Source organism: Diabrotica virgifera, chromosome 9, assembly GCF_917563875.1.
Source record: "Diabrotica virgifera virgifera chromosome 9, PGI_DIABVI_V3a".
Lineage (NCBI taxonomy): Eukaryota > Metazoa > Arthropoda > Insecta > Coleoptera > Chrysomelidae > Diabrotica > Diabrotica virgifera.
In genome coordinates this window covers 51,759,839-51,787,614 of record NC_065451.1, presented here as the reverse complement: position 1 = coordinate 51,787,614, position 27,776 = coordinate 51,759,839, and the positions used below count along the sequence as shown (strand labels likewise).

At 34.1% G+C, this 27,776-nt stretch overlaps 1 protein-coding gene across 1 annotated transcript in view; it reads right to left on the bottom strand.

Moving 5' to 3' along the window:
* Positions 1 to 27,776, bottom strand: part of LOC114327195 (ATP-binding cassette sub-family C member 4) — a 167,827-nt gene that overhangs the window by 44,926 nt on the left and 95,125 nt on the right. The window contains exons 5-6 of the mRNA XM_028275725.2: positions 21,935 to 22,091; positions 17,997 to 19,280 (exon numbers count right to left, since the gene is read on the bottom strand). Of these exons, the coding sequence (XP_028131526.1) occupies positions 17,997 to 19,280; positions 21,935 to 22,091 (1,441 nt within the window). The remainder of the gene's footprint in view (positions 1 to 17,996; positions 19,281 to 21,934; positions 22,092 to 27,776) is intronic.

The window sequence follows — 27,776 nt, the reverse complement described above, 5'->3', positions numbered from 1 at the left end:
TTTCACTCTTTTTTGATAGTTTTGGGAGCATTCGATATTTTACAAAAAATATTTATGCATCGCAGAATAACCGTAAGGATTTTAAAAAATAAATAACATAGATTTAAACATATATTATTGGGGATTTTAACGCGAAAATTGGTCAAGGACGAAGATCTGACCTGATAGGTGAATATGGACTAGGGGAGAGCAATGAAAAAGGCGATAGATTATACCAATTCTGTCAAGAATATGACATGATTATCGCAAATACATGGTTCAAATTACACAAAAGAAGATTATATACAAGGAAGGGACCAGGAGATAACTCACTTCATATAATTAGAAATCAGATATATTATATTCTAGTAAACAAGAGATTTAAGAATGGTTTCAAGAGATCAACGACATATTCTGGTGCAGATATCGGTTCAGACCATAACCCTCTAATAGCTGGCGTCCAAGTGAAGCTCAAAAAAGTCGAAGAAAGCCCCAAAACACCAAAATTACATATATCAGCATCCTACAAAACGCTAATAGAAAATGACCTGAATAATCAGCTAAAGAATTCAACAAATGAAAACAATACAGAAATATGGAACACATTTAAAGATCTTACCTGGAAAGTAATGGAAAAAACGATGCAGAGGCACAAAAAACAACAATGGATGACTGATGAAATCCTGGAAATGATGGAGCAGAGAAGAAAACTGAAAGATAACAAAACAGAATACAAAGAAAAACAGAAACTAATTAAACAAAAAATAAAGGTAGTTAAAGAAAAATGGATGGAGGATAAATGCAAGGAATTAGAAAAGTAGAATGAAAAACATGATACGTTTAATATGTTTAAAAAAGTTAGAGAAGTAGCTGGTCTTTATCATAAGAAAACTCCACATACTATAATCGATTCGTCGGGAAAAATGATAATAGACGAACACGAAATTCGAACTATCTGGTATAATTATATTAATGAACTGTATAATGATGATATACCCGAAAACTGGAGACTTTAGATGAAGGTGAAGGACCAGAAATACTAAAATCAGAAATACTACATGCTATAAAATTGGCAAAAAAACAAGAAAGCCGTTGGCCCCGACAACATACCTACAGAATACTAGACAAACTTTTCAATGATGTTTATTCGACTGGTGATATCCCTGAATATTGGTTAAAGTCCGAATTCATAACCCTACCAAAAAAACGACGTACGAAAAACTGTAGCGATTATAGAATGATAAGCCTTATGAGCCACACTTTGAAAATCTTTCTACGTATCATCCACAGTAGAATCAGATATAAATGTGGAGAAGACCAGGATGAAATACAATTTGGCTTCAGAAATGGACTGGGAACCCTGGACGCACTCTTTGCATTAAATGTGTTATTGCAGAAATGCCGAGATCAAAGGAAAGACGTCTTTGCTGTATTTATTGACTATGAGAAAGCCTTTGATCGAGTACAACGTCACAAATTAATTAAAATATTAAAGGATAAAGGAGTTGACAGTCAAGATGTACGAATCATAGAAAAATTATACTGGCGTCAAACAGCGACAGCTTGCATAAATGGAAAATAAACAGAAATATGTAAAATACAAAGAGGTGTCAGACAGGGTTGTATACTGTCCCTACTGTTATTCAATTTATATTCACATATAATATTTAAGGAAGCGCTGCATAATTTGGAATGGGGTGTGAAAGTTAATGGAATTCTGATAAATACAATCAGATATGCAGACGATACAGTTATTTTAAGTGATAATAAGAATGGATTACAACACCTGTTAAATGCCATTGACACAGTGGGAAGAGAGTTTGGCCTAAATATAAACTGTTCAAAAACAAAATACATGTTATTTAGCCGTTTGGCCCATCAAGATTCACGGTTATATGTTGATGGTCATATAATTCAAAGAGTACCCAGTTTTAAATATCTTGGTTGCCATATTACTGAACAACTAGATCCAGATAAAGAGATAAAATGTAGAATCGAGATAGCCCGCACGACATTTTTAAAAATGAGGTCATTCTTCTGTAATGATACCTTGCAACTTCAACTTCGAAAGCGCATGATTAAATGCTACATTTGGTCAGTCCTCTTGTATGATGTCGAAGCATGGACATTAAAAATATCCACCATTAACCGTTTGGAGGCCTTTGAAATGTGGCTGCACAGACGTATACTGAAAATACCATGGACAGCTATGCTGACAAATGTGGAAGGCCTCAAGAGAGCAAATGCTACCCGCGAGCTGCTTGATAACATCAAATATAGAAATATGGCCTATTTTGGACACGTAGTAAGGGGAGGCCGGTATAATATTCTTCAACTTAATATGATGGGTAAAATCGAAGGACGCAGAGGAATTGGTATAAAGCAGGCTTCTTGGTTGAAGAATATCCGGGAGTGGACAGGAATAAAGAAAGCAGAACACCTATTTAGAATAGCTCGAGACAGAGACAGTTTCGCCATGTTAATCGCCAACGTCAAGGGGACTTGATAGGGCACATTAAGAAGAAGATTTAAAAAAATTGACTGGCACATGTATATTATCTGGTTATCACACTCTTCCTCAAGTTGATATGTATTGATCAAAGGACGAAGATAAAGAAGCATGAGCATTAGAAGAGAAAGCATGAGCCGACATAGATGGAAAATTTTTAAAGTTGAGAATGATTCTAAAATTTCCCAACTGGAGTTTCTTTCGAGATTGGTTCTTAACTTACTAAAATATAGTGGACATGCAGAGAATAGTGAAGAAACCGCTACATCAGTGTCCTACTCAGTAAATGGACGTCCATCTAAATTTGCTTTACCAGATGAAACTAGATTCGACAATATTGACCATATTATAAAAAATGACGATAATAACGCAAAAAAAATGTTGGATATATAAAATAATACTATTTATTTAAGTAAAAAGTGCATATACACCCCGAATGTTTCGAAAATTTTCATCTTAAAATTTAATTTACATTTAAGATTAAGATACTAGATTCTAAGAATCTAATAAATAAATTGTCAAATTTCTCTTTGTTTATTACCTCGGCCGTTAATGGATTAATAAGATGAATAATATGAAGAAATGAAAATATCGGGAGAGAAAGTAGAAATACAACCTGCCCCAAAAATGACAAAACAATGCTAGAAATAGCAGAGATAAACCCTTAGAAAAATCGATGGTAAGATACTATGGAACAGAGCTAGAAGTACAGATATACGATGAAGATGCCAGGTGGAGACTATCAAGGACTGGGTAAGAAAGAGAAGAGTAAAATAGGACAATCACATAAGCTGAATGACAACAAATAGAGTAAAGAAGATGGCGAGAGACGGCTCCCCAATAGGTAATTGGCCAAATAAAAAATCGAACAAAAAACAAAACTTATCAAATGAATATCAAATTTGTAGACGAAAAGGATGTAATTATTTTATGTACTTAATTTCGTAGACTGATCTAAGAAAAATAACAAAACACGTAAGGGACGGGGGCGCAGGATAGATTGAGTGGATATGATGGATAAGATTTTGATGACATATATTTCGCGTGAATCCGAAAGCACTAAAAATAGTATTAATACTTGTTTCATGAATCAGGAACTAGATTTATTTTTAAATGTTGTCGTATTTTAAAACATTATTATCCGTCCTGTCCGCCCGTCTCCTAATCATAGAAATTGTTTCTCTTTTAATATTATCATTAACAACATTTAAAAGTAGTTATCAACGTTAACATAAATCTAGTTTCATTCCCCTCCTCGTCATCAGTTTTTGTTGGTAATGTTTTCCAAAATGTCAATTTATGTGGCGGTACTATAGGCGTTAATTTGTCAATTAACGTAGTTTTTCGGTTAAGCTCAACGCCTTTTGGAGAAGTGCGAAATGTGAGAATCATACAACTTGGATTTTTTAAATATCTCTCAGTCATAACTTGTAGATATATAAAATCTTCATTAAAATTATTTTTATATAGTAACCCAAATGAATTTCGTTTAAAACAAGCATGTTTCATATTTTATAAGTAACCTCTTGGGTTACTTTTTTGTATACGCCTCTCAAATTTGGAACATAACAAAATTTTGTGGTGACGTAGATTTGACTATCACTTTGGAGTTATATATCGAAGCAACTGCGTCTTCGAAATCGGTAAAGTCATACAGATTACCCTTCTTCTTCATTGCAAGTTCTACCTGATGGTGAACTTGATCAGCGCTCATAAACGTATGATCAGGTTAAAAATAAAATAAGGAAATTTCTTCTGTAGATATTAAGTCACTGTTTACCATATGAACTAATTTAGATAAAAGTAGCCAATTCTTATTTTGCGTTGTACAATTATCTAACCATATATTAAATGTTCTGGATACCGCGATTTTGCATTAAACATACATAGAAGTCACTCATTATATGTTCTTGTTTCCGTCCAGCTATGCCATCATGCCACAAAACGGTTAACGGTTTTTGATTAGATGTTATTCTTCCCAGGGGAGCAAAAGTTTGATTGTAAGCAATTAAACGTGGGCAAAAGATTATACTTTTAAAGGTTTCTAATCTTGGTAGCATTATGATATTTTCTAAACCTGAAGATATATAAATTACATTGTCACTTTGAGCCAGATTTTTATGCTTAGTATACAACTCCCTGGCTTGTGTATACTTAAGGCGATGTTTTCGAAATTCGACACAAGGATTGCAATCTACTACAGTATTACAATCATGTGATGTTTGCTGTGTATTGTGTATGTAAATTAAGATTCACACATTTCGCACTCCTCATTATCAAGTCGAGTGAATGAAATATTCAAAGTTTTGAGTTGTTTGCGATAAACCTCATAGGACATATTTTATTTTCTTCTGGATATTTTGAACAGAAATCTTTGTACATAGAAGTTATATTGATATCGCTCGGTAAATATCGTCTCAATGACGCGTGCTCGCGTCTGTAGTGCGCTCTGCAGGATTGAATGATTGTATGTGGTTATTAATTAACTGGCGATCTATACGATACGTTTTCTGGTGTTTTCCACGCATGTCTGAATGAATGGGATTTGTAGCATCAAGTGACCTCAATATCGCGTCGTTATTTTTTTGACGTTATTTTTTTTATAACCCAAGGTAGTCAAAAAAAATATTTTACACACGTCAATAACAGATCCACTTCTTTTCTTCTTAAACGCAATACATCTTTTCGGTTTCTTTTAGGTTCACTTGTGTATTTTCTTTTCGGAACTGCTACAGCCACTTGAGACATAACAAAAACTCTTCGCTGTTCAAAAGACAAACTCCAAAAATCAGAGTTTAACTGTGCTCTATCTTGCCCAGGAAATTGCTCAGTATTCTAATTGCTTTTTAGCTCTCTTCTCTTTAATCCGTTCACCTAGGCCAGTGTCATACTTCTTTCGTTTCTGTGGTGGACATCAAGTTCACTTTTCCCAGTACCAGTGCTTTTCGTTTGCATAGTGTTAGTATTTTTGTTTTTATTCGTCCAATCTACAGTGTGTTTTCTTGGCTCTTTTTTTTCCCATTTTCAATGCATCTTATTTGACGACAGCAGTGAATTACGGAATGTATGAGATGGTGAAGATTTGGTGAGTGTTGCTGTATAAGTAGAAGGTTCGGTTAAATTTGTAGGAAAAGTTCGTATTTGACTTTTCTTTGGCAATTTTCAGTGCGAAGGAACGTTTTCTGGCAAATTTAAATCGTTTGAATCTTCGCTTGAATCCGGAATATAATATTCGTCAAGAAGTGAGTCCTCTGAATTAAAATCTAATATATTAGGGCATAATGATGGTTTTGTATTATTATCAGGGTGAAAAGAATTATGTTGGATAGAATCAGGTACATTATCAGAAGGAAAATCATCTGCTGGCATTTCTTCATTACAAAACATATCAGTGTTTTCTAATGATATGCTGGGAAAGGCTTTGTTTAGCATAGTAATTTCATTTATCAAATTTCGGGATTGGTAAGATGTTAAACCATTTTGAGTCTCACTAAATTTGTTGAAAACTGTTTGCTTACAAATTCTGTTTCCTGTTCGCATCTTAAAGTAATCCGAGCTTAGTATTTTTGACGTTACCATAATATCTAATATGAGTTGAGATCGCCGGGAAATTTTAGAACTGCAAAAAACGAAAAATTACATTAACATACTAGGAATAATAGGTATTATTGGAATAGGATTAGAAAACAAGTAAATATTTCTTAAACAACAAAAACTGTCATACACACAAACACACTATCATGGAAACATACAAAATATACAATCTTTCATCTTCTACATGTATGTACAGTACAAGTCGTAATTAATTCCATTAACTTTTAAAGCGCATTTGTTAAAATTTTTGGTAAAAATAACAAGGAGGAACTTACCAAGGAATTTTCTTAGCCATATTGATGATTGGGCGTGAAATATCCTGTTCACCAAAAGCGCGTGACGTACTTTCTCCGATCAACAATTAATAGAACAATACCGACGATATACGATATGACATATGACCGCAGTGTTGGACAGGTGATACGGTAAGTGGGAGGTCGCCTAGTGATGTTTTAGCGTAGTATTGTTACTTAAAGGTGTTTTAGTTATGGAACTTCTTGGAGATTATTTGTCGCAAAACACGCTAAGAACGATTAGTGATGTTTAAGTTTTACATCGTACAACAATATTTTAAATGTTCCTTACCTTTAATTTCGTTAAGAAATTTTATCGATATTTTAGTGTAGTAATTGTGTATAACGGGTTTTTAGTATTGTTTCGCGATGTAGTGAAATAAACCTTGACTAAAAAAAAGTTAAAGTATGTTAACGGTTTTATAGCTGTATAACTTTGGGCAACGTGGTTTTAGCTAGGTAGCTTAAATGAAAATTTAAACAAAATACTATCATTGAAGGCGGTTCCTGATGTTTTAGTTGAGTAATGTGGATAAACGTAGTTTAAGCTGTGTAAAGTTAAAATTCTGTTGTAGATAACGATGTTTTTGTTTATGCTATCTTTGAAACTACAAAACTTAGAAATACGAATCCAGGACAGATCGATAGAGATTTATAGTGTGGCATCTATAACTCAAAATCGGCCTATGGTGGCTTAGCGATGTTTTAGCTAACGGACGGCAGAATTATCCAGTAACCAGGACTAATATAATTGGACAATATAATTAAAAGTGCGAATAAAGTTGCAGAGCGTAGAAATAGGTGTCGCTTTGCCGAACTTGCACGGTCCCAATAACTAGGTCTCATAGTTTTTGCGTAATTTACAATTATTTAACTTCCTAATCTGTAAATAAATTTTAAAACAAAAGGTAATGCATCTCATTGTATGACATTGTCATTTTATGACAGTACAGTCTGGTAATTATCAAAAATATAAACATCCCTGTATAATATTCAAATTTAGTTGTTCCCAAAAATGAATAATCACCGTCATCTACGAAAGAATAGACATGGTACCTTGCATTGGGGACTGTTTCCAAAATTCTATCTTTATCTTACCTTCTAAAGTTTACTCTTAAAAGTGTCCTGATAGAAGACACCCAAAAAGGAAGTTTTTGAGAAATGCCTCAATAGATTCCGTACTACTGTTAATGTTGCATACGGAAAGTTAAATAAAAATAAACCAGTTATTTGTGATGACGTCAAGGTACTTGATGTCCTGCTTTCTGTTACGGAAAACTCAAATACTAGTAAAGAAAAAATTTCGGGTTTATTGGAAATCAGTCAAACGAGTGTTAGAGTACTTAAAAGAAACCACTATTATCCGTATAAAAGTCAACTACACCAGTATTAGATCGAACAGGATTATGATAAATATTTAACTTATCGTTTATGGACTTAATAACTTGGAGAAGATCCTGATTTTTTAAATGTATTGTAAACAGACCAATCTACCTACTTTTCATAATAATGATCTAGTAAATAGACATAATTTTCATTTCAATATGATACAGTAAACAAACATTTATTTCCTACTGTTGATCGCCAACACCGATAGAGTATTTGGGGCGGTATTCTGGGCGAGTAAGTTATCGACCCGTATTTTTTTGACGAAAATATGAATGGAACAACTTTTTAAATTTCTTAAAATAAGATTTTTGGATCCTTCTTGAAAACCTTCCACTTAGCGTCCGAACAAACATGTGGCTCCGATTGGACGGAGCTTCTGCTCATTTTTAACGTGATGTTAAGAAATACCTTAACAGAAAATTTAAAAATAAATGGATAGGTAGAGGTGGTCCATATATTTGGCCATCTAGATCACCAGGATTGACAAAGATGGATTTTTTATGGGGCTTTAAATGGATATATTAAAAATATTGTATATCTGTGCTGCATTTCCGACTACTCCAGATGATATGCAATTAAGAATTTCGAACGCTTTTTGCGTCTATAACAACAGCTATTTTAAATAATGTAATTGTGGTTCATTATTTATGTATTTGTTTTAAAATAATTCCTTATGTCTCGTTATGTATTTAGTTATTCATCATTTATCAATGAAAAAAATTATTTTACATATCAGCAACTACAAGTAAAGTAATTTATTTATAACTACACTCGTTCCTAACAACTATGCCAAGATGATAGGTTTAACCTTTTCACTGCGGGAACCGGACATATACGTAAAATAATTTCGTGCCCGTACAACGGGAACCGGATTAATACGCGTAACCTTATGAATCAGGGCCCGGATTACGAACACTCGATACGAATCGTATCCGCCATGTTTTCCCATAAGGCGCTACGGTAAAACATGGCGGATACGATGCGTATCGAGTGTACCTAATCCGGGGCCCTGATTCTAAATCAAATTTCGACCAAAAACAAGTCGCTTTCAATATGGCGACTGTCGAAATTATTTGACACGGAGATGAATGAATGGCCAAAAGCGAGGTTAGGTTTAGTTTAGATGTGTTTTGTTTATTTCTTGCAAGGAAAACTAAATCAAAAGGTATTATAATATAGCTGGGTTTAATTGAAATTTGCTTGTTTTGAGGAATTAGACAGAATAGTATTAAATTAGAAATATAATAATTGAGAATGTCCACAACATGAATCATCAACTCAATGAAAGATGTGAGGTAATAATCTGGGAAAATTAGTAAAAAACAAGGAAAATTAATTACCAGCTATTTTATTGCTGGACATGCTGAAATCAAATCTTAAGATTTCCTATATTAGTAATATAGCTGTGCAAAGTCCACAGAAAGTGTGCTATTTTGTTTATAAACAAATTAGCACTCCGAAATCTTTTTTTTTTATTATTGCTCTATAACTCCGAAAATTTTAACTTTAAACCAAAACACTCACATAAAAATTGACAGTAATTTAATTCTGCACATTGATAATTTATTCCAATTTCCTTCGACGGAAATTTTCTTCGGAAAATTCGGGTCTTCCAAACAAAATCTTTAATTTTCAACTAAAATTTGAGGGAAGTAATTATTTATCAATAATTAAATAATTTGGTGACAGTGACATAAATCTTTTTTGTTATGAGTGTCTTGAAGATATGAAAATTTGTATGTACAAAGAGGACCGGAATTAAAAGGTATCTAATGGTTCAAAGATTAAAATCCTGTTGTTTATAACTCTGTCGCAAATGCCGGTCAAATTTGACCGGTTATACCTGGAATCACTCCTCGCAATTCAATTTGTTTTTCTTCGAAAAGGACACAGAAGCCGTGCTCTTTTCAACAGCGTTAACTTAATTTAATTTAATCTAATATTTTCTGAGGGGTTCTATTTGTTTATAAGCCAAAAAATTGTTTCTTTATAACATTCTTGAGACCGCTCAAATGGTCCAATTTCAATCCTGTAAGGTACGTTGAATAGGTATAGTGCTTTTTTATATGAAAATCATAGTTATTCTGGTGCATCATAATCTTTCTGGTTATTATTTCGACCGAAAATTTTTAATTACATTTTAATTATTGCTAAACTATTGGTTAGATTGTCGCCGGTCTCCTGATATACAGAGAGGGGCTAAATTATGGAATAAATTCATTTTCTCTAAAATGGACGATTTTAGAGAAAAATCCCGAAACAGGTCGATTTTTATTTTTAAATTAAATTTCTTGGCATATATTTCAAACTAGTGACGTCATCCATCCGAGCGTGATGACGTAATTATTTTTTTAAATAGGAATATGGGTTCGTGTTGTAGCTCATTTACAAAGGCGTTCAATGCTCTATTCAGTATTATAAACATTAATATCATTATTTATACAGGGAGGCCAAAAAAAATTTTGAATTAAATTAATTGACGCAAGAAGAAGAATGCATGTAATTTATTTAACTCAAAATACATTCTATTGCTGTCAGAAAATAGAAAAAAATGTTTATTTTGCAAATAAACATTGCTTTTAGCTTAAATTAAAAGTTCAAACTGCCAATAGGTAGGAGGGAGGCTGTTTGTGATTTAATTTAAGCGAAAAGAAATGTTTATTTGTGAAATAAACCTTTTTTTCTATTTTCTGACAGCAGTACAATGTATTTTGAGTTAAATAAATTACATACATTCTTCTTTTTGCGCCAATTAATTTAATTCAAAATTTTTTTTGGCAACCCTGTATAAATACCTAATGATATTAATGTTTATATTACTGAATAGAGAATTAAACGCCCTTTCAAATGACCTACCACACGACCCCTATTCCCATTAACAAAATTATCGATTACGTCATCACGCTCAGATGGATGACGTCACTAGTATGAAATATATGCCAAAAAATTGTAATTTAAAAATAAAAATCGACCTCTTTCGGGATTTTGCTCCAAAATCGTCCGTTTTAAAGAAATGAATTTATTCCATAATTTAGCCCCTCTGTATAATCTACTATAATAAATCTTTCATGTCTTCAATTATTTAATTATTGATAAATAATTAGCTACTTCCCTAAAATTTTAATTGAAAATGGCAGATTTTTTGGGAAAACTCGGATTTTCTGAGTAAAATTTTTGTTGAAGGAAATCGGAAAAAAAATAACTTTGTGCAGAACTAAATTACGGTGAATTTTTATTTGAGTGTTTTTGGCTCAAAGGAAAAATTATAGGAGTTACAGACCACTAATTGAAAAAAAAAAGAAGATTTAGGAGTGCTAATTTGTTTATAAATAAAATAACACACTTTCTGCGGACTTGTCATACCCCATATTACTAATATATGCAATCTTAAGATTCGATTTTAGCAATAAAATAGCTGGTAAATAATTTTTCCCAAAAATGGTATTTTTTCGATAATTTTCCCAGACTATCAACAAAATCCAAGAAACCGAAGCGCCAACCCAAATTCTGAGCAGTCTCAACATGATAAGGTTAATATCCCCAAGAATCGCTATACTCTCCGGCTGTCATGGCGGTGTCGAAATGAAATTGCGACTGTCGAAATGAATTAGAATCAGGCCCCGGGCCCAGATATTGTTTGCGTATTGTATGTTGCCTATAGAAGAGAGTTAGGCATATTATATCAAAATTTACAATACATTTAAAAATTTTATACTTTACTGCGGGAGCCGTACAAATCCGCACCTTTTTATACAGGCACGCACTCTGGAGGATTTACTTGTAAAATCTTAGGATTCCCCTTAGCCGTATTTATGTAGGATAGTGTTTATCAACTTATTTCATTTTAGTTTAAGAATTCAATTGTGTGAATTACAGCTGCTGCTAAACCTGTTATTGACTTTGAAAAAACTACAAGAGCAGTTTATGGCAGGTAATTTGATAAATAATCATAATAAAAATAATAGTAAATAATCTGAGATTTTTGGGTTGCATTTTCAAGATTTGGTGTGTGTAGCATGTAGCATTTAGCATCAAAATGATTGCAAATGAGGGCCGAAAATTGCAGAACATATATCCAGTTTCGCCACTCCTAATACAAGTCGGAAAAATCTTCAAAAACGAAATTACGAACAGTTAAACAAGGTCTGTAACGTCGACAAATGATTAATTTTCAAGAATCTAACAGCAACAAATTAACAATTACTTCTACAAAATTGTAAATACAGTCCTGAATACACTGTATTGATACATTGCGTGAACCGTATTTATACGCCATAGTACTACATCGACTGACTGCGGCACAGGCCCGGACTGGGCCGCCGGCCCACCGGCCAGCGGGCCGGTGCGCCTTTTGCCTTCGTTAGTATATATCCATTAATAAAATAAATAAAATAAAAAAATAATTTTATTTCAAGAAAAAATCAGTTTACATGCAAAAACTTAGATGCTAAGTACACGATGAACATATTGTTTGTGTGTGTACTTATTCTATTTATTATAATCAATAAAATTAATCTAATGGAAGTAACTGATTATTAAGAAAACAAGAGAAAATTCACTTAACCTAATAAAGATTTACAAAAGACTATGTCTATGTTCTATAAAGTTTTACATTATTACTAGAATATGTTATTTATTTTTATATTTTTTATCCAGCTAGAAAGTGATTTCTTTATCTTAATAAATTTTTTATTTTTAAATTCTTGAGGTAAAGAGTTAAATATTTTTGGAGCTGTGAAGAGTAAGCTTTTTTGAACAGCCGTGTAATATATTGGTGTAGTAGTCGTTAACATATTATTAGTAGTAAATCTAGTTAGAAAATTAAAAAAATTATTAAAAAAATTAAACGCTGAAAAAAAATTTTTTTTTAAACCTTTACACAAAGACTAGGTGGCAACTATTCCCCTAAAAACTGTTTTTACTTAATGAAGAAACAGAAACTGCTATAGCAACCTATATAATGAAGCCAGTTGGTACAACAAAGTATAACTTTTACCAGGTATCAGATAATCAAATATCACAGATACGACGCGCGGCGCCCTCGAAGACCATTTTTACGATTCGGGCGCCTTTCGTAGGTATCAATATCCGGTGTTTCTATTATAATACATAGGTAGCTTAGATTCGACGAGCGGCGCCCTAGAAGACAATTTTTACGATTCGGGCGCCTTTCGTAGGTATCAATATCCGGTGTTTCTATTATAATACATAGGTAGCTTAGATTCGACGAGCGGCGCCCTAGAAGACAATTTTTACGATTCGGGCGCCTTTCGTAGGTATCAATAATTTTCGCTGTTTCTGTTATAATAAATAGCTTAGATACGACTCGCGGCGCCCTTGAAGACCATTTTTAGATCCCTTCGCCTTTTTTAGGTATCAATATCCGCTGTCTCTATTATAATAAATGGCTTAGATACGACGCGCGGCGCCATCGAAGATAATTTTTACGATTCGGGCGTCTTTCGTGGGTATCAATCTTCGCTGTTTCTGTTATAATAAATAACTTAAATACGACTCGCGGTGCCCTTGAAGACCATTTTTAGATTCCTTTGTCTTTTGTAGGTATCAATATCCACTGTCCCTATTATAATAAATAGCTTAGATACGCCGCGCGGTGCCCTCGAAGACCATTTTTAGATTCTGGCGTCTTTTGTAGGTATCAATATCCGCTGTTTATATTAGTTTATATTATAATAAATAGCTTAGAAACGACGCGTGGCGCCCTCGAAGATCATTTTTAGATTCTGGCGCCTTTTGTTAGTATCAATATCCGCTGTTTCTATTATAATAGGTAAATAGCTAAGATACGACGCGCGACGCCCTCGAAGATCATTTTTACGATTCGGGCGCCTTTCGTAGGTATCAATTTCCGCTGTTTCTTTTATAAAAATGGTCTTCGAGTGAGCTGCGCGTTGCATCTAAGCCATTTAATTATCTGATACTTGATACAAACAGTGTTACATCCCACAATTGGCCTATAATAGACAGGTGTAGTTTTCTGCTCTCCATAACTACATTATACATATAGGATTGTTGCGCCCCTGAATCCTAAATAATGAAGCCATTGTGTACAACAAAATACAACTTGTCAACTTTTATCAGGTATTAGATTGTTACGCCCCAGAATCCTAACTAATGAAGCCATTGGGTACAACAAAATACAAATTGTCAACTTGTATCAGATATTAGATAATCAAATGGCTTAGATACGACACGCGGCGCCCTCGAAGACCAATTTTATGATTCAGGCGCCTTTCGTAGGTATCATTATCCGCTGTTTCTATTATAATATAAGATACATCTCACAATTGGCCTAAAATGTATGAGTGCATTCTTCTGCGCTTCATAACTACATTATACATGTAGGATTGTTAAGCCCTAGAATCCTACATAATGAAGCCCGTGGGCGTAGTAGAAACGCAACTTTGTCAGAAATCGCAAAAAGTGGCCATTTTAATGTTTGGTATAAATGTTTAAGAAATTCGATATGCATCCTTTAAAAATAATAACTTGCCGATATTGTAACATCCCATTAATCATTTACATCCCATTTATACTCCGGGCATTGAAGTGAGTCAAAAAGTCGCCTCACTACTGGACTCTCGTGCCTGATGGCCTCCTTGGCCACATCTGTAGCAGGAGTCGCTCTGTTTTCTCCCTTGCAGTCGGTTTTACCATGACCGAACTGTAGGCATCTGAAGCATCGCTGGACATTGGACATGTAGTCTCTCTTTTGTCTCTTGCACGCGTTATAGCCAATATGTTCTTTTTCCAGTGCTTTTTTAGCTGCGATGCGCGTCAGTCTGACTGTGACGTTTGTGTTGCCTTCTCTATTTTCCCTTATAGAGACGAGTTTGATGTGTTAGATTTTCTGCTGCCGGTATAACTGCAAACCTGTCTCAGGATTTCTTCCTTTTTGGCATCACTGTCTATATTAAATATATACACCTGGTCCTGATAGCCCTGGACGTTCTCTACTATGTTTTCCTCCGTGCGGGCCACGCTTATCTTCTTCAGGTATTCGGCCTCTTCTTTCCATGCCACTTCGAGCTTTAGGTCCCTGTACCTAATCTTCTTAGCGCTTTTGACACCAATTTGACTCTTTCTCGTGTCTGCACTGCCTTTGTTTAGCTTTAGCAACTCGGCGTAGGATTTTCCACGTCCCTTCACGATCACCTTCTGCGTCACCACGTTCATACTCCTCCAGCGCGAGGTGGAGGTCCATACCCATTAAGGTGACGAGCTTCCTGAGGTTCCTACCTCTGTAGCCCCCCCTATACTGTTAGAGACGCCTTTCTGGTCTCCAGTGTCTCTATGTCTTTCCTCAATAATTTAGAGATAATTGCCAGTAGTCTCTTGTCCCCTTCCATTTCCGTCACCCCTTTCTCTACAGGGATCATGAAAATAGTCTGACGATTTCCCCGGTTCTCTTTTTCCTGACTCAACCTTGTAATTATGATCATATAATTAAGTGGGAGGTCTCTTGGTCTGCATGTACCTACTGCACTTACTACCAGTTTCGGTTTTTCCTGGTCAGGTCGTTGGACCTTTCCCCTTCACCTAGAAGTCCAGGTTCCAAGACCATTACTAAGTCGCCTGGAGGTTTATTTCCTATTCCCGGTTTGACGACCGTAAAGTAAAGTGATCTTCTTCCTATTCGAATTTATAATGTAAATTTTTTCAAAGCCTCTTTCCCTTGAGTTCAGGACCGTTGCCATCATTTGTATCTTTCTTTTACTAAGTTATTCGGGAAAGAACTCTTCGAAGTCCATTTGTATGGACACGCTTGCCGCCTCTAGTCGTTCCTTTCTCACCGCTTTTCTCCACTATTATATTTCGGTTCTCAATGCTGCCGAGGGCTACTTCTCTGAAAGTTCCCTCCACGTCTTCGGTGGACAGTGGTCTTCGATAGTTTAAGGACAGCGCGAGACGGTTCTCCAATAGGAAGACGATCAGTGGAAAGACCACGAAAACGATGGAACGACAACTTACTAGAAGCACATTGAAAAAACAGACAGTCATGTCTATACAAAAAGAAGAAGATGTCTTTGGTGACTCTTTTAAGGTTTTTTACCTCATTCTTGATCTCGACTTTCGTGTTCTTATGGTCGGACATTAGTTTCACTAAATTATTTGTAACTCTGGTAAGTTTATTCATTGCTCTTACCATAGCCGCTATTTCGGAACTCTACTCCTTATCTCTAGATCTTTTCTCCCCAAGTGAGGAGCTCCTTTGCAAGGTTGCCTCCCCTGGAAGCTCAGTCTTATTCAGGTCCCTACCCCTGACCGGAATTCTTCCAACAGATCCCCTTTTTCCGAAGTCTTCTTCCTATTTTCTTCTTCGCTGAGTACTTTCCCTTTGTTTCCTTCACTATGAACACGATATTATCATCTCATCCATAGCTTGTTCCAGCTTGCATCACCACCGGTGACTCGCTCCATTGTCCCTTCGTTTTGTTTTATTTTTTCCTGCGTGACTAAATACTTATCCATATAGTTCCTATGAGTATGGGCGAATTATACTGTCCGGCGATGCAGTGCGCCCTTACTCACGTTAAGGCTTGAATTTCTCCGAGGGCTCCGTTTGCGGCTGTCTGATCTAGGTCATTCACCACTCAGGCACGGATCGCCTGACACCGTGTGGTTGCGGATTTTTTATCTAGGTTTACTCTTCTATTATATGGAGTGTTAGAGCCCTCTAAAAATTTGAAAAAATTCAAAAAGTGAGTTATATTGAACACCAATCATGATTTTTGTTAATTGTTGTTGAACCAGTAGATTCCTATGTAGAACCAGTTGAAAAATTAGTCAAACTTTTCAAAAATTTGTTTTAAATCTCAAGAGATCATCAAAAAATGTAACGGAGTAAAAGGGATACTGGGAAACTGAAGCTATATTTTTATGGCATCTTAATATAATTTACTGTTTCCAATAAAAATAGTAAATTACTTTATGGATTTAAATTAAAATAAACTTAAAAAAATCACAAGTAATATTTATAGAGTATACATGCGTTAGGATTTGAAAAAATTTGATGTAAAGAAGGGTGGGGGGTCTGGCGCCTTTTTTAGGATTTGGGTTGGCGCCTTTTTTATGTGCCAGTCCGGCCCTGCTGCGGCAACCGGATTGATCAGCACAGGCAAGAAGCAGGAAGCAGCCGTGCCAGAGATCATACAACTCTTATAACTAGCCGCAGTGAAAAGGTTTTAAAAATCGAGAGTGACTATAAATATTATTTTTAAAATCAATTTATCGTTTAGGAAAATTGTAAATTACTCAAAAAACTATGACTCCTAGTTATAGAACATCCCTATACCATTCTAAAAAGGAACCTGTGTTTAGTATGATAATTTATTAATATACATGGTGTTCTATTTAAAAGAAGCATCATATGACACATTAAATAATCCAATAATTAAACTATAAATTTTGAACACCCTGTAAATAAATGTGTAATAATCAATCATAATCATTGAATACATTCATTATAAAATAATTACCAGACCCTACTGTCATAAAATGACAATGTCATACAATGCCATTAATTAACTACATCTTTTGTTTTAAAATCGATTTACAGATTAAGAATTTAAATAATTGTAAATTACGCAAAAACTATGGGACTTAGATATAGGACATCCATATACCATTCGAAAGAAGTAAATTTGTTTAGTATAATTATGTATTAATATACACAGTGTTCCGTTTAAAATAAAAATCATATGACACATTGAATAATCCATTAATGAAACTGCAAATTTTGAACACCCTCTAAATAAATGTGTAATAAACAATCATGAATTACATTCAACCAATATCCAACTATTTAGATGTAAGAGTAATTCTTTCTAATTTTTTTAAATAATTTGAGAAGGCTTACTTCTTTTAAAACTTTACATTTTAAGAAAAGTCAACATAACTCAGAACCCTCTATATAAACACAGGGTGTTCCATAAGAAAAAATATATCTTTGGTACGTCGCCATTTATTGGGACGCCTTGTATATTTCGAAATAATTTTAAAATGTAGCTTTTATCAACTTACAAACTACTATTTGAAAATTTTTTTCAAATCTTTTACCATTTCGCTGTAATCTTCCGTCCCGTTATTGGTGACTCACCCTGTATAAAAAAAGAAGAAGAAGCGTAATAGAAGTGTAAGCAAATGGAAATAATTTTTAAAACAATGCAATTATTATGCCACACTATTTTAAAATATTTATGTAAACTTACCAAGTTGTTAAAAATATATCAGTCAAACTTCCGAATACTTGAGCAGCTACGAAAGTACATAACAGCACCACAGATTTTAACCAGTAACCACCAGCATTAATATAATTTGCATAAACCCTTTTCGATACTGTACCAGTAGCCCTTTCTTCCCTTTTTTGCTCTATAGCTTCATGTTCGGCTTCACTAGCTTCGGACTCTACCGACTCCGCCTTAGAAATTCTACGTGCGCCATCTTTTTTCTCTTCATCTTTTGAAGAAGCTAGAAGTTTAGTAAAGGCACTGTCTGAATTCTTTAAAGCCTGGTATGTTCCTGAGGCTCTGATTTTTCCGTCTTCGAATAAATAGATGCAGTTAGCAGTACGAAGGTACTGCAGCTGATGCGTCACTAGAATTACACATTTATGTTTCAAATAGCCAGTTATGCAATTGGTGTATAATTGTTTGCCTACGTGAGTATCTACAGCAGAAAGGGGATCGTCTAGCAAATAAATGTCAGATTCTTTATAGATAGCACGTGCTAAGTTAATCCTTGCTCTTTGTCCTCCACTCAACATAACTCCTCTTTCCCCTACTAGGGTTCTGTCTGCGTGAGGAAATAACGCAAGATCTTTCTCCAGAGCGCAGACTCTTAAAACTTCCTCATACTTAATTTCATCGTACTTCTGACCAAAGATAATGTTCTGTCTTATGCTACCACCAAATATCCAAGGCTCTTGAGACGCATAAGATATAGAACCGTTAACTTCAACACTACCCTCTATAGGATCTAATTCTTTTAAAATGACATGTAACAATGTAGATTTTCCTCCACCCACTGTTCCTACCACAGCTATTAACTGATTTGATTTGGCTTCGAATGTTATCTCTTCCAAAGTATTTTCTGGTAAAGATTTGATCCATTTAACAGAGGCGTTTTTAATTTTAACGCCTACTTCTTTCGCGTCCGTTTTATTTGATATCTTTTCAGTGACACCATTTAAACCGTTCTTTTCTGAGTCAGTTCTTCTGTCTAATTCGTCGTACATCAAAAACTTTTGTATCCTAGATATCGACACCTTGGTTTCTGCAAATTGCGTAATGGCTTGAGGAAATTGTTGGGTGACAGATACTCTTAGGAATGCGTAAAACGATGTTACTGTAAATGCGTAAGAAGCTGTCAAGGTGTTGCCTGTGAGGACGTATGTCATCACACAGAGGAAGACAGCTGATCGACTCATTGTAAGGTTGAACGACATCATAATGGCTCGGATAGTAGATGTGTGTCCTATTTCGGTAATTTCTCTCCTAAAAACCATAAAATAAAGTTAGTACATATATACCAAACCATGTACAAAATTATGTAAACTAATATAATTGAAATCTTCTTATACAGAGTGTGTCAGCCAAATGGAATAAATTTAATAGTTCAAATACTAGGTACTTAATTATGATCAGATCTGTCGATTAGTATTTTATATCTAAATTTTTTACATACAATAATAATGTATACAGGTTGTCCCAATTTAGAGATATGACGTCATCGTTAATTTTCTTAAATGGCAACACTGTTATTTTAATGGCTATTTAGATAGAGCGTGTAAAGCTATACATAACTACAAAATATCAAATTTTTATTTTCTGACATTTACAAGATAATGAAAAATAAAATTATGTCTGTAATGAGGAATAAACCTAATAGTTCAAATAATAATTGTTTTTTTTTTGAAAAATCCTCAGACCTGTCGATTAGTATTTCAAATCGAAATTTTTTACATACAAAATAATGTATCCCAATTTAGAGATTTAATGTTATTTTTTGTTATCTTGTAAATAGTAAGGAATAAAAATTTGATATTTTGTAGTTATGTATAACTTTACACACCCTATCAAAATAGCTATCAAATTGACAGTGTTGCCATTTAAGAAAATCCAATGATGACGTTATATCTGTAAATTGGAACACCCTGTATACATTATTATTGTATGAAAAAAATTTCCAATTTAATACTAATCGACAAATCTAATCATTTGTCAAAAAAAAAACAATAATTAGTATTTGAACTATTGAATTTCTTCCACATTACAGACATGACTTTGTTATTTTTTATTATCTTGTAAATGGCAAGGAATAAAAATTTGATATTTTGCAGATATGTATAACTTTACACACCATATCAAAATAGCTATCAAAATGATAGTGTTGCCATTTAAGAAAATCAATGATGACGTCATATCTCTAAATTGGGACAACCTGTATACATTATTATTGTATAAAAAAAATTTCTATTTGAAATACTAATCGACAGGCTTAAGCATTTTTCAAAAAACAATTAGTATTTGAACTATTGAATTTATTTCATTTGGCTGACACACAGAGTATTTATTTATAACTATACTTAAAAATCTATTTAATACGAATAAAAGTATTCTGAAGGCCTAATAGCTCGATGGCTAGAAAAATTACAGACCCATGATTTTGACATTCGTCATCGAGCGAGAAGAAGTTATGAAAAGACCGACGGCCTCTCGAGACATCCATGCAAGGAGAAGAACTGCTGATTCTGCGAGGGAAACTAAGAACGAGAGGGGCATACTCTACAGTCGAAACCATAGAAGACTGAAGTGACGATGAAGCTCTAACGAAAAAAACTTCTGAGTTACTTTGGAGATAGATCCAGATCTAAAAAGAGTCCGTGAGTGGCTGGACAGCATCCTACCACATTGGCAGGAGAATGCCAAATATGAGCAAGCAGTGAAGGGCTATTGGCTTCAGCAGAACACCTTGTGTCTGCTAGAGTCTAGATGTAACAAGAACAATTGTTCTCCAAGCTGTTCCTCCAACGATATGTTTAAAGGACGTACTTGAAAAACTCCATAGCCGCTCCGGGGGGCATTTTGTGATCAATATGACTCTGATCAGAGTCCGTGAGAGCTGTTAGTGAATTAATTGTCGACAATATGTGAAATAATGGTGCAAATTTCTGTACATCCAAGAAGAGACCCAAAACGAGACAGGGGAAAATACCAGCAATGGATCACCGGGAGTCTATTGAAATGAGTTGCTATCAACATTCTGGATTATTTTTTTTCAAATGGCCTAAAGTAGTTGCACTATTCAACCAAGAATCAATCACAGTTGGTGAGGCCCTGCTTGAAAATGTTGTGTTCCAGTATCGGGTTAAACTTCTGCTTTATTCCGACCAGGAGCGCAACTTCGAATTGGAAAACCAAGATGTCTTTGCTAGGAATTTATAAGGTCAGAATGACACCGCTTCATCCTCAGTTCTACGGGATGGTAGAAAGACAACTAGAGTATAAGCAACTACCTGTCCCTGTTTGTACGTGAAAACCAGAGGGACTGGACAAATTAGTGCCTCTGTTTCTGCTAGTCTACCAAAGCTCGCAATATGAAGCAACTGTTACACTCCAGCTCCACCAATACTATTGACTGATCACGAAATGAAGCTTCCCATCGACCTCCTACGTAGCTATCTATTATACGGAGAGGAACGCCAAGAGATGCTCCTCGAGTGTCTCAGCGAACTAAAGGATCGGCTGGTTACCGTCCACGATTGTCCCAGGAATCAGCTGCAAGTCACCACCGATCAGATAATGTTTAGGTTTAATCAGAAATCCACTCTCGTTAGCTTCAACGAAAGTGATGCAGTTTAGCTCTAAAAACCAACGAGCATGAAACGTCTGAGTCTCAAATTGCAATGGCCCTGGAAAGGAGCGTACCTAGTGACTAAGAAGATAAACGACCTTGTATATAACTCGTGCAACTAACGCCACGAAGTAAGCCAAAGTTCGTCCACCTGGATGAAAACTGTATCCTTATGAAGGAGAGAATATTATATATATTTTTATACACACAATTTTTTACTCAATTAATGAATTTTTACGTGACTTTTTGCTCAAATGCCATATCAACATCCTCTAAAATATAGCTATGTACTTACTTTCTAACCATTTCCACTAATTTTGCGAACGGCTTTTCCCACGTGTACATTTTTATCACTTGTATTCCGTTAATAATTTCATTCATCAGTCTTACTCTCTCATCTGTTCGTATGGCAGTTTTGAGCCTATATTGTGACGTTAATTTGGCCATATACACTAAAAAAGGTAAAAAAGTTTTAAGCAAATCATAACAAAATCAAAATACACGAGGTAAAGTAAATGAAAATATAGCTAGATATATAGCAGAATACTGTATAAATTTAACAGTAGAATAAGAGCGAGAAAAAGTCTAAAAGGAAAATATATAGACAGTGCTGCGATAGGGTTACCAATTTAGTCCTCTCGATGCGTCTTCAAAATATTATCTCGAGAGACCATCCGAATGTAATTGGAATTCTTGAAAAGCCAAACGGGCATTTACGAAAACCAAAGAGGCAATCATAAGATACCTTTCAAGTGCTCAGTTTCTTGATGCGATATTAAACATACAGTTAGCAGTACAAAGCAGATGGGTTGAGCGCTTCAAAGAAGTACTTGGTACTGAAGGGGAAATGATTCGTTATCTCAAAGATCAAGAAATAACACTCACATAGAAAACCTCCTTCAATATTACAAGAGGGAAAACTCTCTGGCGAATATCAAGGCTGTTTTAGGCGAGGTAAGTCAACAATTGGTCAGATTTTTGTTCTATATCAAATCCAAAAAACCAATGAATTTAATATTGATACGTTTTATATCTTTACGGACTTTAAGTCAGCGTATAATGTAAATTAGATGAATATATGGTCTCTATGGATGAACTTAATGTTCCTCATCTCATAAATTAATAAGAATTTCAAATACAAGGCGATCTGTCACAAGCATTTGAAACATAATGCTGGGTTAGGGCAAATAACCCGGTCTATATAGACATTTGAAATAACAAAAATTGCCAGAGAGCCAAATTTTGGTGGAGAGCTAGGGTATACCATAACAAATAATTTTTTAAAAGTCCCCATCGATCCCATGTGTGCAACAAAAGTTATTCGGGGTCAAAGGTCAAAATTTGAGATTTTTTGGATTTTTTTCGAAAAGGTAAGTTTTATCAAAAAAGTACCTTAAACCAAAGTTGTAGATCTTAAAATTCTCTACAAAAATAGACCTTACTATTTTTTTCCTAAGAGTTGCCATTCCTGAGATATCGCGATTCTAAGAGTCACATTATACATGATATGCACACGTTTCCACACCACCTGTGAGGTAGTTTACTCGGCGCGATTTTTACCGTGTTTTCCCCTGTAGGCCTATTCCACTAACTGTTTTGACAATTTTAGGATAATTTAAGGAAACAATACCGGTCAAGTTCTAGATATTACCTTATTATTGATATTGATTATTGATATTCCTATTGATTATTAGGTTAATTATTGTTTTGATTTCTTTAGATATTTTATATCTAAAGAGATATTTCATATTCTTGAAGTCTACTTCAACAGTCAAGTTTTCTTCGATTTCATCTTCTTCCTCATCCTCTTGCTGGATGTTCAAAAATTGTTCAAATGTGACTGAGTCATTGGTCTCTTCATTAAAATCACAGGAGTCTTCCTCTGTTGGACTAAACTGGAAATTTGAGCAAGACTGACCTTCGCAGTTGGTACACGCTAGAGAACACAGCAACCCGAGTTTTTTACATTGACATTTGGCACTACAACCTTTTTTGCAATTGCAAAAAATGGTGTTAAGGAGTTTTTCTGGAGCAGGTGGGAGTAAGGTTTTAATCGGTTCCAGAGTATTATCTATTAATTTCCAACCCCAGTCTTCTGGATTCAGTTCATTGTCTAGTCATGTTTGAACTTGATAATATACTCGATACAAATGTTGACAAGCAGATGCTGATATTGGAGGAAGACATGATAGTTGTACTTGTTTCTTGTTACTGACATTTTGCCTCTTCTGTACATTGCTGACGTAGTGTCGCAGCCGATTATCGCATGTAAAAATAAAATTTACTTTTGGCATTTGGGATAAGCCGATAAACTTTACGAAGAAAAGCTCTTTTTTATTTGATTTATCTCTTTTCGCTGTTGAGCCCTTCCAGGTTTCAGAAAATAAATAACTTTATCTACTGGAGTCCTTGCAGTAAGCAGTACTAACAAATCAACATCTTCACCAACTACAATTGTCGGGTTTGTTGCCTTAAATTTTTCAATTGCTGTCTCAATTATAAGGATATGTGCGTCATTTTTAGCTTGTTTCACTTCAATATTCGCAGCTGTTAATTTGTCAGTTAACATGGAAATGAAACGAGATTTATTATTAATGTTAGCGAAAAATTGTTGTTGTTTCGCTGGAACTGTTATATTTTCATCAAAGATAATCTCGGAACCCGATGATGTTTTTGTAGTTCGACGACGTTGTTCTGCAGCTTTTATATTCTTTGTCGAGTCACTGTAGCCGTCAAATACCACTGTCACTATAAGCCCATAATGTCTGCTAAATGGTAGACGCTTGTAATAAGTACTTATATGCACTTGAACTGAACCTTTAGCAGTAAAAGAAACAGATAATACGAACAAGACCTACGGACAATACTGTAGCCATTATTTACAACAGACAATCTGTTCTTTTTTAAACAATGGTGTAACCAAATGTTTTTCAAGGCCACGTGGATAGAGGAAATTCAGTTTGAATATTTTCAGAATAGTATATAAAAGAGACATAAATAGGCACTTGTCTTAAGTGCCACATTATGTATATACGTGGCTTATATGTGCATAATAATGTATAAAGTAACTTTTAAAATCGCGATGTCTCAGGAATGGTAACTCTCAGAAAAAAAATTGTAAGGACTATTTTTGTAGAGAATATTAAGATCTACAACTTTGGTTTGACCTTCTTTTTTGATAAAACTTACCGTTTTCGAGAAAAATCCAAAAAATCTCAAATTTTGACCTTTGACCCCGAATAACTTTTGTTGCACACATGGGATCGATGGGGACTTTTAAAACTTTATTTGTTATGGTAAACTCTAGCTCTCCACAAAAATTTGGCTCTCCGGCAATTTTTGTTATTTGCCAACTATTTTGATGTCTAAGTTGACCGGATTAAAAGAGCCTTCAATATAATGTTCTCAGAGAATTCGAGTTATACAATATAGTCCTGTCGCCAGGGGGGGTACAACGGCCTCCTTAATTCAGATGGACTTACCCAAGTTTTTTTTATATATTTTGACCCGTAGAATACGAATTTTTTGGGTAACAGTTGATCCGGATGTCGATAAGATTGTTATAGACAAAGAACTTGAGGAATTACATAACAGCGATTTCTCGCAAAACAAAACATCTTTTTGTATTTTTTGGGTCATTTTAAGCAAAAAATATTCCTACAAGTTTTTTCGTAGAATGCATAGTTTTCGAGATAACCGCGGTTAAACTTTCAAAAAATAGAAAAATTGCAATTTTTGAACCCGAATAACTTTTGATTAAAAAATTAAAGTAGCAATTCTGCTTACCGCATTTGAAAGTTTAAGGTCCGGTTTCACCAACAACAAATAAATCAATGAATAGCTATTCGTCGAATAAAATTTATTAGACGTTTATATTTATATTTTGTTTCAATATAATTTTGATAATTTAAAGTTAAACTGGCGAATTTACTTTCTTCTAAATATTTACGGCCAGATTAACTTGCCAATTTAGTCGAAGAGTAAGTATTTTTTTAATAAATAAATAAAATAAGTCTTATTTGACAGTAGTAAAATGGAGAAATGTCAGTTTAATGGTCGAATAACTTTAATCATAGAATAAACTACTATTTGTCGTTGGTGAAACCGGCCCTAAGTCAAATTATATCGGTTTTGATTATTTGCATTGCTAAAAATTAATTTTTTTATTGTTAAACTAATCTATAAACACATAGTGTTTCCCGTGCCTAATACATGCGTTTTAACGCATGCTACGTAGAAATTGCCTCGCTTGCACTCGTAGCTACTCTACCTACTCGTTCGATTTTAAATGAGAAATCATTGAAAACATCACTCACATACTAGGTGCTTATAGCTTTGATTAACAATAAAATAATAAATTTCTAGCAATGCAAATAATCAAAACCGATATAATTTGACTTAAACTTTCAAATGCGGTAAGCAGAATTGCTACTTTATTTTTTAATCAAAAGTTATTCGGTTTCAAAAATTACAAATTTTCGATTTTTTGAAAGTTCAACCGCGGTTATCTCGAAAACTATGCATTCTACGAAAAAACTTGTAGGAATATTTTTTGCTTAAAATGACCCAAAAAATACAAAAAGATGTTTTGTTTTGCGAGAAATCGCTGTTATGTAATTCCTCAAGTTCTTTGTCTATAACAATCTTATCGACATCCGGATCAACTGTTACCCAAAAAATTCGTATTCTACGGGTCAAAATATATAAAAAAAACTTGGGTAAGTCCATCTGAATTAAGGAGGCCGTTGTACCCCCCCTTGCGACAGGACTAATAGTTTCCACTTTATTAACGGTCGCACAAAATATGAGAAAAAATAAACGAGGAAAAACATAAAGTGTTGGCATAAATTTCACATAACAGAAATACAGCTAGAAACGCCGAACAAAACTTTAGCATAGGCTACGATAATTTTGAGATAATAAAGGTTTACCTTATAGCCTAATAAAATAAAAAAAAGTCAAAATGTAAATTCGTACAGCTTAAAACAAATTTTATATCAAAGTTTAGGTGGGTACAAAAGATATTTTCAAGAAAGTATCCAAATCATACAAGGGGATCATTGTTTAAATAATTAAAAAGTGGTCATTTTTGCAAAAAAAATACTTTTTTAACTGCTGAGGTAATTAACTTAATAATGAAGATCCATGGGATTTTTTTCTGCCAAGCTGAAGGGTAAGTCTTTCACAAAAGACTTACTAAATTAAATTTGACCCCCTATTTATTTAAATAATTGTATATAAAACTTTAAAAACAAATTTGCAAAAAAATATTTTTAGCGTTTTAAATAAGCACTATAAAATATCTTATTTTACAAACTAAATTGCGATATGTTACCAGTATTAAGCAAAAAAAATTGGTCAAAAAATATTTAATATTTTTTGAGATATTGAATTTGTTTATTAAATGTTACTATATATTCAATTGCAAAAACGCGGTTTTTGCCAAAGAAATATTCACCTGCTTAAGATCTCGTTATTTTTGTTTTTATGTAAATTTTTGATAAACGTATTGATAAATTCAAATTTCAATTAAACTCCCCCCTAAAATGGCATTTGAAAATTATTAAAATTTGTTTATAATTTATTTTTTTAATAACGTCGCAGGGATTAAGTATTTTGAAATGCCGTTTCGATAATTGGGTTTCTGGGAATTTTTTACTAATTACCAAAATTTTTTTGCCGTTTTTTCTTCTTCTTTTTTTCTTGGAGTTATATTACTACGGGCCCTTGTAGGGTTAAATTTTATTAAGAATGTCGAATTTTTGAGTTGTAGATTCTAGACCTAAAAATATTAAGATTTAACTAAAATCTCTTAAATAAAATGTGGCTACTTACTGAGTTACAGGGTGTTTTATTTAAAAATTAAAAAATTATTGTTACCAAGTACTTTAAAACTATTTGACGTATCCTTATCATACTTGGCAGAAAGTGTGGCTATTATACACCCTACCAAATTGTGATTAATAAACGTTTCTTGCTAGTGCCAGAGGCGTGCGACAGGGGATAGTGAATGATTGACCCTTTCCAAATTCTACGCCACTGAGTGAATTACTATTATAGCGAAATTTTTCGATTCTCCAATACTTTGTATGTAAATAACTTTATTGGTATCGATAAAGTCATCAGTTTGAGAGATA